The sequence below is a fragment of the Stegostoma tigrinum genome, chromosome 16 (genome assembly GCF_030684315.1).
Source record: "Stegostoma tigrinum isolate sSteTig4 chromosome 16, sSteTig4.hap1, whole genome shotgun sequence".
In the NCBI taxonomy this organism is placed as follows: domain Eukaryota; kingdom Metazoa; phylum Chordata; class Chondrichthyes; order Orectolobiformes; family Stegostomatidae; genus Stegostoma; species Stegostoma tigrinum.
Genome location: NC_081369.1, coordinates 5,653,681 through 5,668,233, shown reverse-complemented (window position 1 = coordinate 5,668,233; position 14,553 = coordinate 5,653,681). Strand labels below are relative to the sequence as shown.

The 14,553-nt window shown below is 42.6% G+C and overlaps 1 protein-coding gene across 2 annotated transcripts in view; it reads right to left on the bottom strand.

The window, feature by feature from the left end:
• Positions 1-8,678: 8,678 nt before the first annotated feature.
• The window catches only part of sf3b3 (splicing factor 3b, subunit 3), a 47,157-nt gene continuing 41,282 nt past the window's right edge, over positions 8,679-14,553 (bottom strand). For both annotated transcript variants that reach the window (XM_048546359.2, XM_048546360.2), the window contains exons 24-27: positions 13,285-13,383; positions 11,899-12,042; positions 10,986-11,090; positions 8,679-9,159 (exon numbers count right to left, since the gene is read on the bottom strand). In XM_048546359.2, coding sequence (XP_048402316.1) covers positions 9,019-9,159; positions 10,986-11,090; positions 11,899-12,042; positions 13,285-13,383 — 489 coding nt within the window. In that variant the 3' untranslated portion in view covers positions 8,679-9,018. The remainder of the gene's footprint in view (positions 9,160-10,985; positions 11,091-11,898; positions 12,043-13,284; positions 13,384-14,553) is intronic.

The window sequence follows — 14,553 nt, the reverse complement described above, 5'->3', positions numbered from 1 at the left end:
CTTGATGATACAATTAGGTCAGTCATAACCATATTAAAGAGCAGAACAGGTTCAAGGGGTTGAAAGGCCTATTCCTGTTTCTTCTTCATATTTGTCCTACCTGTTGTACCAACGTTGTAATAGTTACCCCACCTCACATTTACATATCTCAAACAGGTTCTGCTTGTTGCCTCTGAATAGAAGTACCAATTGACGCAGGATAAATTAGGCACTCATCCTGTGAATTATAATGCAGCAAAAGCTTAGTTGCTTAGCCAAATCTAAAGATCTTAAACAGTGGCAAAAGATGCTTTCAAATGTTTTGTGACGTCATTTGAAAAATCTTTGCCTCCTCTGTCCTATGTAGTTTCTCATCACAGGCAATAACATAAGAACAAAGAAAATTACAGCACAGGAACAGGCCCTTCTGCCCTCCAAGCCTGCGCCAATTGCGCCTCTGTCTAAACCTGTCATCTATTTTCTAAGGGTCTGTATCCCATTGCTCCCTGCCTATCCATGTACCTGTCCAGATACATCTTAAAAGACACTATCATGTCTGTGTCTACCACCTCCTCTGGTATCACGTTCCAGACACCCACCACCCTCTGCGTAAAGAACTTTCCACGCATATCTCCCTTAAACTTCCCTCCTCTCACTTTGAACTCATGACCCCTAGTAATTGAGTCGCACACTCTGGGAAAAAGCTACTTGCTATCCACCTTGTCTATATCTCTCATGATTTTGTAGACCTCAGTCAGGTCCCCCCCTCAATCTCAGTCTTTCCAGTGAAAATAATCCTAGTCTACTCAATGTCTCTTCATAGCTAGCACCCTCCATACTAGGCAACATCCTGGTGAGCCTCCTCTGCACCCTCTCCAAAGCATCCACATCCTTTTGGTAATGTGGCGACCAGAACTGTACGCAGTACTCCAAATGTGGCCGAACCAAAGTCTTACACAACTGTAACATGACCTGCCAACTCTTGTACTCAATACCCCGTGCGATGTAGGAAAACATGCCGTATGCCTTCTTGACCACTCTATCGACCTGCGTTGCCACCTTCAGGAACAATGGACCTGAACACCCAGATGTCTCTGAACATCAGTTTTCTCCAGGACTTATCTGTTTACTGTATAGTTTGCTCGTGAATTAGAGCTTCCAAAATGCATCTCCTCGCATTTGCCCGGATTGCACTCCATCTGCCATTTATCTGCCCAACTCTCCAGTCTATCTATATTCTGCTGTAATCTCTGACAGTCCCCTTCACTATCTGCTACTCCACCAATCTTCGTGTCATCTGCAAACTATCAGGTGACAAAGTCATAGCTTCATTAATGGCACAGAAGGGGTTCATTCAGTAAATCAAATCAATACTGTCTCACCCACAGAGCAATTCAGTCAGTCCTATTCCCCTGCTCAATCTTATGGCCCTGCAAATTTATTTCCCCATCCAATTTCTTTTTGAAATCATTGATTGTTCCCATTTCAAACAATCTTATGGCTATCGGCTGGAGACTTCTATTTATATTTTTACCTCTGCGTAGCCTGCCAGCTAAGTAGAGCAATCTTGTAACAATTCCAAGTGTTACTAGGTGGCAACATTCAGCAGGACCTTCAATAGGTCACACAGGACAGTTTGAAGCACTGAAACTGCGTTCAAACATTACAGGCAGAATGCAGATAATGAGAGGGAGAAGAAGACTCCACGTTAGGGCTTTGCTGTCAGCCGTATTGCTGGGAGAGCAACTGCATGTCAAAAACACTGTCACGTACTCAGGTGAAGAATCAAAAGCAGCAAGATGGCGCTGCCAGTGACAGTAGGAACTGCCAATGCTGGAGTCAGAGATAACACAGTGTGGAGCTGGAGGAACACAGCAGGCCAGGCAGCATCAGAGGAGGTGGAAATTTAACATTTCGGGTCAGGATCCTTCTTTAAAAATAGGCCCCGTATTGTTAGAGCTCAGGGGATTGTTGTAGGAAGCCAAGCGTTCGAGTCAGGACTCAGGTCAAATCCTGGGGAGCTGAGAAAGTGTGAAAGTCACTGCTTCTCCATTGGGGAACCAATCAATGCCTCAAGTGGATCCTTAGAGGGAGGTTCAGGGCTTGGTTAACAAATGCAAAGAATTGTGATCCCTCATGAAGTTTAAGGAGGTTTGATGACCCATTGTTACTAAGGTCATGAGTGTGGGGAAGTCTTGTTAAGAAATAGATGGGATCCATCTTGATCGTATTTACTATTTGATGTGCTCAGTAGGATGTTTGATCACAGTCTATTACCCATATTTGCCACGTGGATTCAGGGAGTCAGAAATAAATTGTAAACATGTTACAGATGATATTACTGTTCTAACATCATAATGTTTATCAGAGATAAACAAAGTCAACTTTTCAAGTCTGTTATGACTTCTTCAGAACTTGGGTCAAAACATTAACTATTTCCCTCTCCATAGGTGCTGTCAGAATTCCTGAATTTCTCCAACACTTCTGTTTTTATTTCAGATTTCCAGAATCTGTAGAATTCTGCTTTTATCATGTTTATTGTTTGTCCAAAACCATGTTTGTTGCTTTATTCTCTTAGTCATCTCCTGGATCTTCCACCCTGTCTACTTTATGCTGAATGAGATCAAGACATCACTTTGGTGGTCTGGTCCAGGGAATTGAAGCAGAGATAGCAAGAACTGCGGATGCTGGAGTCAGAGTCAACACAGTGTGGAGCTGGAGGAACACAGCAGGCCAGGCAACATCAGAGAAGCAGGAGAGTCATTTTGGGGCAGGACCCTTCATCAAGACTGGGGCAGGGGAACAGAGCTGGGAAATTAACACAGGGAAAAGGCGTGGGACTGGAGGAATCCAACCCACTCTCTGCCGACCCCTTCTCCCACCTCCAACACACCCCATCATCCTGGACACTACCCCAAGGCACCCTACCCTCCCTCAACCTCTTCATTTCCAACTGCCTTCATGACAGTGATTGCTTCAACTTCTCCATCCCCTCTCACTTCCTCCAACCTTGCCCCCCACGGAATGTGCAGTCCTCCGCTCCCTCCACCCAAACCTAACTTCACCATCAAACCCACGGATAAGGGAGGCACAGTACTGCTATGGCATGCTGACCTCTACATCACTGAGGCCAGGCACCAACTCTCTGACATGGCCTCCTGCAACCACAACCGATCATGACCCCACCCTTGACCATCAAACCAACATCTCCCAGACCATCCATAACCTTATCCCCTCAGCAGACCTCCCACCCCCAGCCTCCAACTTCATAGTTCCCCAGCCCCGCACTGCCAGGTTCTATCTCCTTCCCAAACTCCACAAACCTGAAATCCCCAATTGACCATTGTCTCTACCTGCTCCTGCCCCACCAAACTCTATTTTCTCTCCCGGGTCCAGGAACTCCCCATCTACATTCGGGACACTACCCGCGCCCTCCACCTTCTCCAAAACCCAACCCCCAAAATCTCATTTCACTATGAACACCCAGTCCCTGTACATTTGTTTCACCCACACAGATGGCCTAAAAGCCCTCCGCTTTCTGCCCTCCCGCAGGCTCCTCCACCGACACCTTCATCCACCTAATAGAACTTGGCCTCACGCTCAACTACTCTTACTTTAACTCCTCCCACTTCCTATAAACTAAGGGGGTAGCCAATGGGAACCCATATGGGCCCAAGCATCTTTATAGGATACATAGAACAACCCCTCTTCCGCAGCCACACTAGCCCCACCCCCCACCTCTTGCTCCGCTACATTGAAGACTGTATCGGCGCTGCCTCCTGCTCCCATGAGGAGCTTGAACAGTTCATCAACTTTACTAACTCCTTTCACTCTAACCTCAAGTTCACCTGGACCATCTCTGTCTCCATCTCTGGTGATCGTCTCAAAACTGCCATCCATTTCAAGCCCAACGACTCCCACAGCCTCCTAGACTACACCTCCTCTCGCCCACCCTCCCACAAGAATGCAATCCCCTACTCCCAATTCCTCTGCCTCTGCTGTAACTACTTCCAAGATGGGGTGTTCCATTCCCAAACATCCCAGGTGTCCTCCATACTTCAAGAACCACAACTTCCTCCCTTCAGTGATCAGAAATGCCCTCAACCCCATCTTTTGCATTTCTGCCCACAAATCCTCTCCCTCCCCCCAACAAAAATAAAGGCAGAATCCCCCAGTCCTCACATACCATCCCACCAACCTTAGCACTCAGAGTATCATCCTCTGCCACTTCTGCCACCCACAATCTGACCACACAACCAAAGAGATATTTCCCTCCCCACCCCTATCTTGCTTTCATAGGAACCACTTACTCTGCAACTCACTCGTCTGCTCCATACTCTCAACTAACCCCGGCACCTTTCCCTGCCACTGCAGGAAGAGCTATACCTACCTCCTCACCTCCATCGAAGCCCAAAACTAACTTTCCATATCTAACAGGGGTTCACCTGTACATCCTCCAATTTGGCCTACTGTATCCATTTTTGCCGGTGGCCTCCTCTACATTGGTGAGAACAAGCAGAGACTTGGTGACTCATTTGCAGAGCATCTGTGGTCTGCACGCAACAACACCTTCCAGTCACCAACTATTTTAATTCCCCCTCCCACTCCCTCGGTGACATGTCCATCCTGGGCCTCCTCCAGTGCCACAATGACACCCCTGCACAAACTGGAGGAGCGACACCTGATATTCTGCCTCAGGAGTCTACAGCCCGATGGCCTTAACATAGAATTTACCAGTTTCAAAATACTTCCCCACCCCCAGCCACATCCCACGCCCAACCCTCCCTCTCATCTCTACTTCCTTGATCTTACACAACCTGTCATTTCCTTTTCTACCTATCCGCCCCACCCTTCCCACTACCTGCATCCACCCATCACCATCTCATCCACCTTCCCCCAGCCCCACTGCTCCTTCCACTATTTACTTCCCCAGCTACCTTCCCCCTCCCTGGACCTGATGAAGGGTTCCAACCCAAAATGCTGACTTTCCTGTTCTTCTGATGCTGCCTGACCTGCTGTGTTCCTTCAACATTACACTGTATAGACAGTGAATAGAAGCAGTTCATTATCACTGTGTCTAAGGAAGTTCTTGCACTCTGTTTGCACCTCTTGCCCAATATCTTTAATCCGAATCCCCTGATCTTTGTACCAGACTTTTGGAGTCCCCATTTGGTTTCCATTGTATTCTCATACCCTGTTTGCCAGTCTTCATTTCATATTGACTTCCCCTCGCAATGTGCTGCATTTAGCCCAGTCCTCACTTGAGGAGGAATTCACCTGGCATTGCACATTTTTCTGTTTCATTAAATATCTAGCATGTAAGGAACTGATGCTTCAGATAAAGATCTCCCAATGTTTCAATGCAGTATTTCTAGTCAGTCTTATGTCCCGTCTCTTTTCATCCCTCTGAAATTAGCTGTCTTCCAATTTAGATCAATATCAGGTTGTTCCTTTTGATCTTTGTAGTTAATAAGCAAAACTTTATGACATTATCACTTTTATCCAAATATTCCCCTCTCCTTACTCTGATCATCCTGATTAATAAAAGGGTAATTAAAGTGCACCATCATTTTATATTCTGTGATTTCCCTCTCAACTTGTTCCCGTTTCACTTTATTGAAGATCAATATCAAACCCAAGTCACTTGATCCAATCCTGTTCTCACTTCTCAACAAACACCCTGTCCTTTACAACCTTAAAGTGATCACTTTCCAACATTGTAATGACTTTCTTAAATCAGTACTGCTACTCCATCTCCTTTTGTTCCTATTGTTGTTCAGAATTTTTCTGAATTCCTGAACTATATTTTTCTAACCAACCTGTTCATAGACGTTGTTACACACCTCTGGAGCTGGTGGGACTTGGTTCTGGGACACTACCACTGTGCCACAAGTGGGCCCTCTAGGACATTTTATATCCTTGCATACTCATTACTCAACCGTCCCCAGTTTTAACTGGCATTTGTAGTTTGTCACTGCATAGCATTTCTACACCGTTATTTTTGCTAGTATCTCACCACCATATTCACCACAATTTTACATTTACCTCAGAATGCTGACTTAAGTTACTTTCCTTTAGTTCACTCCTGATAATATGGCACTTTTTCCCTTCCCCAGGACTGCTTACATGCTCTCCTTATTCCTATTTCCCGCTGGTGAGCAATCTCTTAATAGATTAGGTTAAACCCTCAATAACCACACAAGAAAACCTCCCTTCCTGCAGATACATCAGTCCCCGTGCTGTTGAGGTTTAACCACCCCCCTTGAGAAAAATGCCTTCTGTCCTAGCTCTGCTCCCAATGCCCTTGAATCTGAAACCCTTCCTTCCACGCCGTGGTTTAAGCTACACATTGATCCTACCTTCCTGTTTCTACTCTGGCTAGCACGTGACATTAGGAGTAAACCAAAACTTACCACTGTGTTACACTGGGAATAACCAAAAAGTACTACACTCCAGGAGTTACTTTTTAAAATGTCTTCTCAAAGTCCTGTGCATCTTAGAACATCAGTTTCTGCTGTCTGTGTCGTGTCATTAGTATCAATGTGCACACCTCACTCCCTGCCACTTACAGAATATTCTGCACCATCTCAATGATGTTCTTTACTCTGCCATTGAAAAAGAACACACCATGCAGGACATAAATAACAGTTAGATTTATCTGTTTTCCCCCACCATAATTAAGAAATCATCTTATTCAAAAAGAAACTGCAGTTCTTCATTTAGTTATTCACTCTTCACAGTTCCTTACCTATTGATGCCATGATCTGGGCTGCACTCCCTCAGCAGATCAACAATCCCAGCAATGATTTACAGTCTGAAGATTCCTGCACTTCAATGGCCACCCACCTGCTATTCTCAGCACTGCCTGTGGGGTGCACACCACTGGATATAAAGACCAGAAATCCCATCTACTGTGATGCTCCAGAGTGACCCCACCTACTCTTCAAGCTTGGAAATTCTGACCTCTTCCTGGAGACACTTTCAACACATCACCCCTTTGAAGATAACTCTCCGGACAATGAGAAAAATATGTGCATTTTCCAGGGTAAAATCAAGGCAAGAGCCATGAAAAATTTGGCTAAGTGTCATTTTTTATATGAGAAATTTGGATGAAAATGTAGGAAACATGGTAAGTTTGTGGAAAACACCAAAATTGGTGGTATAACAGGCAGTGAAGGTTATCTAAGAATAAAATAAATCTTGATCAACTAGGCTAATACATTTGATAAATGGTATGAAGTTTAATTCACATAATTGCGAGGCGTTGCATTTTGGTCAGACAGACCAGGGCAGGACTCACCTAGTTAATGGTTGGCCCTGGGGACTGTTGCCGAACAAAGAACTTTGGATTCAGGTACATAGTTCCTTTGAAGTGGCATCAAAAGTAGACAGGGTGATGAATAAGGTATTTGGCATGCTTTAGTTACAGGTCCAATGCACACAAATGAGACTAATTCAGTTTAGGAAATTTGTTCGGTATGGGCAGATTGGGCCGACCGGTCTGTTTCTGTGCTGTACGACAATGACACCAGGATGCAATCTAGTTGTTGCTTTCATTTGCAACGACCGTTTGCAAAGTCTGAGTTAGCCAAATTAATAAGGGTTTAACAGAATAAGAAAGAAATTTATTATGCCCGAAAGAATGAGGAAGTCTAATCATATTTAATCTTAACATTTAATGCTCTTCCTCATACATTTAACATCCAATTATATATAAACTGGTTCAATGTTTGTTGTAGCTGACAACATACAAACAGCGACAACTCCACCTTGTGGAATCATCCGCTTTAGGTTAGTAAGGCTTTGTAGCTACATCACTATTGACTGTGTGGACTTAGTACTTAATTTATCTGGTAGCTGTAAACATGAGTGATTGGAAATCAGACTTGGAACAATGGTCGAGCAGCAGGGAAGTCTAAAGAGACAAAGTGAGCATTCCTGCTGGAATCATGCTCATTTATAACATGAACGAACTAATGATGATTCTCTGAATTACTAATTTGGCAGCCAGTACTGCTAAATACGAGTGGCCAATTAGGTCTATGAAAATAAGCTTCTACAAAAATGGGACAACAAAGTGTGGGGCTGGAGGAACACAGTAGGACAAGTGGCGTCAGAGGAGCAGGATCCTTCAAAGCCACAGTCTAGAAAAATGGGTCTTCAGAGCTTTTAAAAACAATCATACAAAAGTCAACAAAACAAGCAGTACATTGCTGTCCTAATAATATCTGGCTCCTACATGCCTCTTCCCAGTGTAGAACAAGTTGTGAAGAGTGTAAATGAGCCATGCTTTGCCCAGTGCGTGCGTGCATACCATCTGATCTCAGCTCAGGGAGTAGCCTTCGTTTCACAATCCACCTTGAGACTTGGCGAACTGAGGAGAGACATGGAGTGATTAGAAAGAAAGAAAAAGCCGAGGATGCCTCTTCTAATTGCGATTTAATAAAACTGCGGGCACTGAACTTGCTCTTGAAGATTTCAGGTGATTAAACATGTTCTTACGAATGATGGAGATAAAATATTCAACATCCTGTAGCTCTTTCTCCTCTTACTGTACCTTTGCAGAAGTGCTGTGAGGGTCTTCCAGCTGTGCCAACATATGGCTGACATGTCACTTTCCTGTTCAGCACTTCAGACCAGGGAGCTTTGCACTAAGAAACTGATTTGCAGCTCAGAAGTGAGACAAAGGAAACACTAGATTTAGTAAAATGAGGACTTTATTCTGCTGTTCTGTCAAATGGAAAAGCAACTCTTCTTTCAAAAAAAAGGGAGCTATTCACACAGCAATATCTCTCAAAAGCACCTGCAAAAAGTGTTCTACGCATGCCCCAACCCTCCCTCCCAACAAAATCTTTAAACATTGTAATGTACAAAACTGTATTTACAAGAGAAAGTTCCAGCCATTTCAAACAGTGAAAGTTGCTTTTCTGACTGAAGCACACTCTACTACATGCACATTCTAGCACTATACAATGCCATTAGTGCAGGTAAAAGTGAAGCGCCATAAATTCCCGAGGGGGACAGACTGTGTACATGCTCCTAAAATGCATAACGGGTTCGGATATCTTCCAGTTTTTTGGACACCTCAGCTGGTGTTCTGTCCAGTTCCTCTGCCACACTTTTCTGTTTCACGGGATCCATTGAGTTGAACTGTTCACACAGGTCACCATCAATTACATTCTAGAAGAGAAACAAACACATGCACAAGTATTAGTTGCATTGGCTAGCTCCATCTTTATTCTGTAAAGAAAGGCTGTGGACTTGAAAAAAAGAAAATTATCTGAAGTTTTGTTATAGATTTCAATTTTAAGTCAGTGGAATTTCACCAATGTTACAAAGAACTGGGACAAGGTCATTCCTGAACCAGTCACCTATTTTTCCATTTACACATCGCTCTCCTTCCAAAAAGTTGGCTCATTGCGAGGAAATGAATGACTCCATGCAGAGTTGCTCAGTTCTGCAGTCAGTTACCTATATCTGTTACATTTTGTTATGATTTAAAATTATGCCACAAGAAACTGTAGAACCTTGAAGGATTTAGCTAGACACAAAACAGATCGTTAATCCCCTATATTTATATTGTGACTGTGCCAATACACACACCACAATGCTGGCTTCAATCAATGGTCCAATCACAAATCTGTCACAAACAGTTTGCATTTGAAAAGGATATGCTTTCTTTCACTTCTTGCAGTCAGATCTCAGCAACTGTGCTATTTACATAACGCCCTATGGACAAAACCTGCACAAGGGGGTGAGGCTCCTCTGGAACCTTTGCACCTAATGTGTGTGGTTTTCCAGCTTGATAGCTCAGTGAATGGATTTCATACCATCTGCTCACTTGTCATCTATACTGATAATGTCTATTTATATGGAGGAAAAGAACCAAAACAGGTTTTAAAAAGGTTCATTCGTAACTGGGCTGAGAACTGGGAGTCACATAAAATGCCAACTGGAAAATGTAAGCATGAGTGGATTAATCTTAATCATGATATAGACAAAAAAAACCATTAACACACAAAAATGGAATTTCCAGAGGTTCTCTGAAATCAAAAGAACAGCAAAAGTAGTGACTTCTGTTGTTTCTCCACTTCCTGCCTGCGAATATACTTGTGTGTGCCCATACAAGATGTTTAGTGAAGACAGAAAAACATGAACCATAATGCGGCAGTCAACTCAACATTGGGGCTGGCAGGGCACAATGTGACAAAAGTTCGCAAAAAATGCAATTTAACATAATTAAATCAAATTATGATGATACAAATGGCAGCAATCCATTGAGTTCTTAACTTGTAGGACTGCACAATAGATCCACAGAATAAAAATGTTGAAACAGTGCTAAGGTTCTTAGTGGAGCAGAAACTGTTAATACCACTCTACAGCGTGGTGATAGACATAGGATTTTTAAATTTCTCAAATTCATTCTCCATTTTGGTCCAAATGTGTATACAGAGTTGAGCTGTACTGCCTTTACCACCTTTGCATCAGCAGACCTTTTATAATGCATATCAAGTATGCACTTCTAGATGCAATACAAAGATGTGCTTTTCAGGGATTACAGCAGATACCTTCAAGATGCAGCCCATTCATCACAAGTAGCCCAGCAATTCAACTGACAAAAGTTCTAACAACCCAGCATCATTTGCATTTCTAATTTCTCATCATTGCTGTGTCATGTTTTGATTTTGTAAGGGCTTATGGGTTTGCAAAGAGCTATTTTTGACATTCATTCATGGTTAAATAGGATTTTCAGTAATCAGTAATTTGAAATCTATGTAAATGAATGGGGACATGTGTTTAAGACTTCAGCATCTTGGTCCCACAGTGAACACCACACGTCACAAAAAACAACCCTGGCCAGTGGCTTAATTAAGAGCTGAATCTGACCCTTTACTGTTCCACAAGAGACACAGAAGTTCTAAAACTTTTACTACAAAGTTGCTGCAGAATGAAGCAGTTGTGCCCTTCTTCAAACCAAAGTGAGGACTAACAGCAAGAGCACCTACCTTCACTGGGAAGTAGTAGCAGCGAAAACTAAGGTGGTCACGACCACACAGCGGAGGGTGTTCTGATCTCATGTGCATCTCCAGGTGCTGGAAAAAATCATGGTCCTGTGGAAAAACAGACAGATCAAATCTAAGGTTAGCAACAAAAAGAATGAAATAGGTTCTACATCACCAACTGTCCTGCCCTTAACATCAAGGTGGCGTTTCACCATCATTCCAGATGTGTATAAACAAAAATGCATAATCACCAAAAAGCACGAGGATCCAAGAGTTAACAGGCTAAGTCTCGCCGAGGGCAGGGGATTGTATTCTAACTCATTCTAAATGATTTCCACATTCAATTTGGACAGCATTTACTTTAACCCACTACTTGTTACTCACAGAGCTGCAGGCTTCAAAGTGGAAGCTCACTCAGTTGATCCACATGATATACTGAAATAAAACAAACCTGGAATCTGACGCATTTAAATAAATTAAGTCAAAATATACTAAATAGTACAACTTACAATCGTCTACACGGAACTGCAACTTTCTTCAGGATTTATTTCCTAACAGAAATATGGAACTAAGATACACACATCTGGTATGTGCCCTGTTTGAGCTGAATAAGGTAGTCACATCCAGAGATGTGGCTGGCTACTACATTTTATTGGTTGTGGTAGTCCTCAGCTTGAAAGAAAGCCAGCTGCTGATTGCCTTTTAAGCAAGATCTGCTACTGGGTGATGCTGTCCACAGCCAGGTAAGATTGGTGAGAATTATACGTGCTTATCAACAACTTTACATGAAGCTATACCCTTCAGCAGTCCTCATTGTTAAGGTCAGTAAATGGAGTGAAACCTCAACTCCAAACACAGCGTGATTTCAGGTCAAACTCGAAAGAAAAGCAATTGATAACAACAATATCTGACCTACCTCATGTGATGTGAATGGGACTAGGATCCCAATACCTCCAGACAAGGTTGTGTACACAAGTGATTCTGAACCACCAGGAATTAATGTGGTCTTCTGTAATGAAAGGACTGATTCTCCCACATGATAATTAACAATGATCTCAGCCTGAACAAAGAACACAAAATCGTAATTACACAAAGACTGCCTCCCCTTACTCAGACCCTGATGTCAGACTGAAAATTTGCAAGTAAACAACTTTACCCTCAGGTCAGCCCAAATAGTGACTTCTGTGATTCCTCATACTGCTACTTCCAGATTTTGATAATTTTCAGAGACAATGATTAATTGAGATAATGGTCAAGTTGTCTGCCGTCAGGTAGCCAGTTACAAAGCAAACCCAAAAACTCAGTCAGCAGGATACCTATCTAGTAGCATACACTTCAAAGTATATTTTAAAAAAATCTAGCAGCTCAAATGGCCTTCCAAATATAGGTCATGAGAATGGAGGAATCCTGCAGCGATGCCAATGATTAGCCTATTACTGGTGGTGGCAGGATAAAACTGAGCCAACGAATTCACAATCTGCAAGAAGCAGACTGGTACAACACAGACGATCAGTTTGCTTGGTTCCAAAATAACAAAGCTAATATCCACGTTGCTGACCTATCCCCCTGGGGAGTGGCAACAAGAAGGGAGGAGACGAGCAAAATTACATTACCAAACACTGTAAAATCAGTAGACAATACAAGTACATGGTATCAACATTTCCACGGCTGCACTGCATGCAATCTCATGATAATTTTCAGTTCACATGCATCTCTATTTGGAGGTGGCCTGGTCAGGTTTTAATGTTGATCCTGGCTATGCACAATTCCATCAATTTTACTTTTTCCTGTTTTGGCAGATCACCCCAGTTAACATGCAACATAGCAAGGAAACTGTTCAAATAAACATCTTGGTCCTTTATCCCTTATCTCATGCTGTGGCAAAGTAACCAAGCTTCATTCACATCTCATACTGATATGGTGCAAACTTACCCTAATGCAGGACACTGGTTCAGTCTGAACGCAAGGACCACAACTGTGTAATCTTATCATGCAAGTATGAATGTATATAAATACTTACTGCAAACTACAAATCATAAGAAGTCTCATGAACATAAGCATTTTATCTGTTCAAACCTCTATCATGTCAACACAGTCACAGAAACATTATGTGTCTTCTCCCCTTAATCCGAGAGGAATGGAAAACTGTTTCGCTCTGCTCAGATCTTACTAAGTGCATCAGAGGCTTTTTCTCACTTTCCGCAGCTGCTGTGCAGTGCTCCTTCCTCAGCCATACTGCTGCAGGCCTAGGCCAAGAGATGACTCAATATAATTGCCTGTATTCTGAATAACATTCTCTTACCTTCTGAGAAGCTCCATTAAGTAGACCTCTATCCCATAAAGCTTTGTTACCAGTGGGATCCTCATCAACATCATCACTTGTGTTTGGAGGCAGTCTCACCTGCAAAAGTCATAAGACTACCCTCAACAAGTGGTTCCTGTATGTTACCACAGCCTTTTAGAAAAAGGCGGCACGGAACTAGGAGTACTGACAAGTATTTCACAGTTCGGCAGACGTACACAATCTAAGCAAACATTCTGTCAATTGTGAAAGATGAGTGAACCAATGCCACTGCTATATGTCACACACATTTAGTTGCAACCGGTTAAAATGACATTAAGTTCTGATTGCGTATTTGGAGGGGAGCGATCATTCATGACGTGTACAATCCCCACTGAAAACCCTGCGTTTAAAATAATTATTCATTTTCATTAAGCAGTGAAGTTGCTGGTGATAGATGCTTCTGCCTGAAATAACCTGTGTTCATTCACTATAAATATCCTGCAGAAATCGTCAACTGTATAGAAATGCACTCTTCACAAATATGTGCCACTGTGCACATTTCTAGAGTGGCTAAGAAGGATTTAGATTGGACATCTCTCAATGATTTCTCCAACTGATAGACGTTTAAAAGATTTATATGGAATTTTATTAAAAATAAGCAAAACAACAGATTTTTCCCTGCAGGGATCTCCACTTATAAAGCAAGACAGTGATAACGTTTAGCAACAGAACCACAGGAATGATTCAGAACAGAAAGGGTTCATTCAGCCCATCTTGTCCATAGCCCTGCAGCTGTTAGCATTTAAAGTGCAGATCTAAATGCTTTTGCGTAGCATCTTGCGAGAAAGGAAGAACTTTTCCAAAAGAGCATGCCCAAGCCAAGACAGCCACCCTCAGGTAGGATTCTGCACATTTAAATATGGGAGACAGGTGACATGCTCAAATCACAATAAGCCAATTCATTACCCAGTGTTTAGTCTGGTAGATGCCTAACACCTTAAAACTCAAACTCTTGCTGATCTCTGCAGATTTAGAAAAATTTTTTAAAAGTTGGACACAAGTAACTTCTGCCTCTGACAGGAAAGCTTTTGTGCTTTTATAACAGATCAGGCTGGTAAAGGTGCTTTCTTTATTTTCCCCAAAGCACCAAAACAGACAAACTGATCTCTTAACACTGAGCAAGCTGGGCATGGTTCATCATCTAGTCATTCCCTTCAATAATCACCAGCTGCCATTTCCTGTAAAATCTCTAGAAAACTCTCATTAAGAGAACAGTAGCAGGTGGTA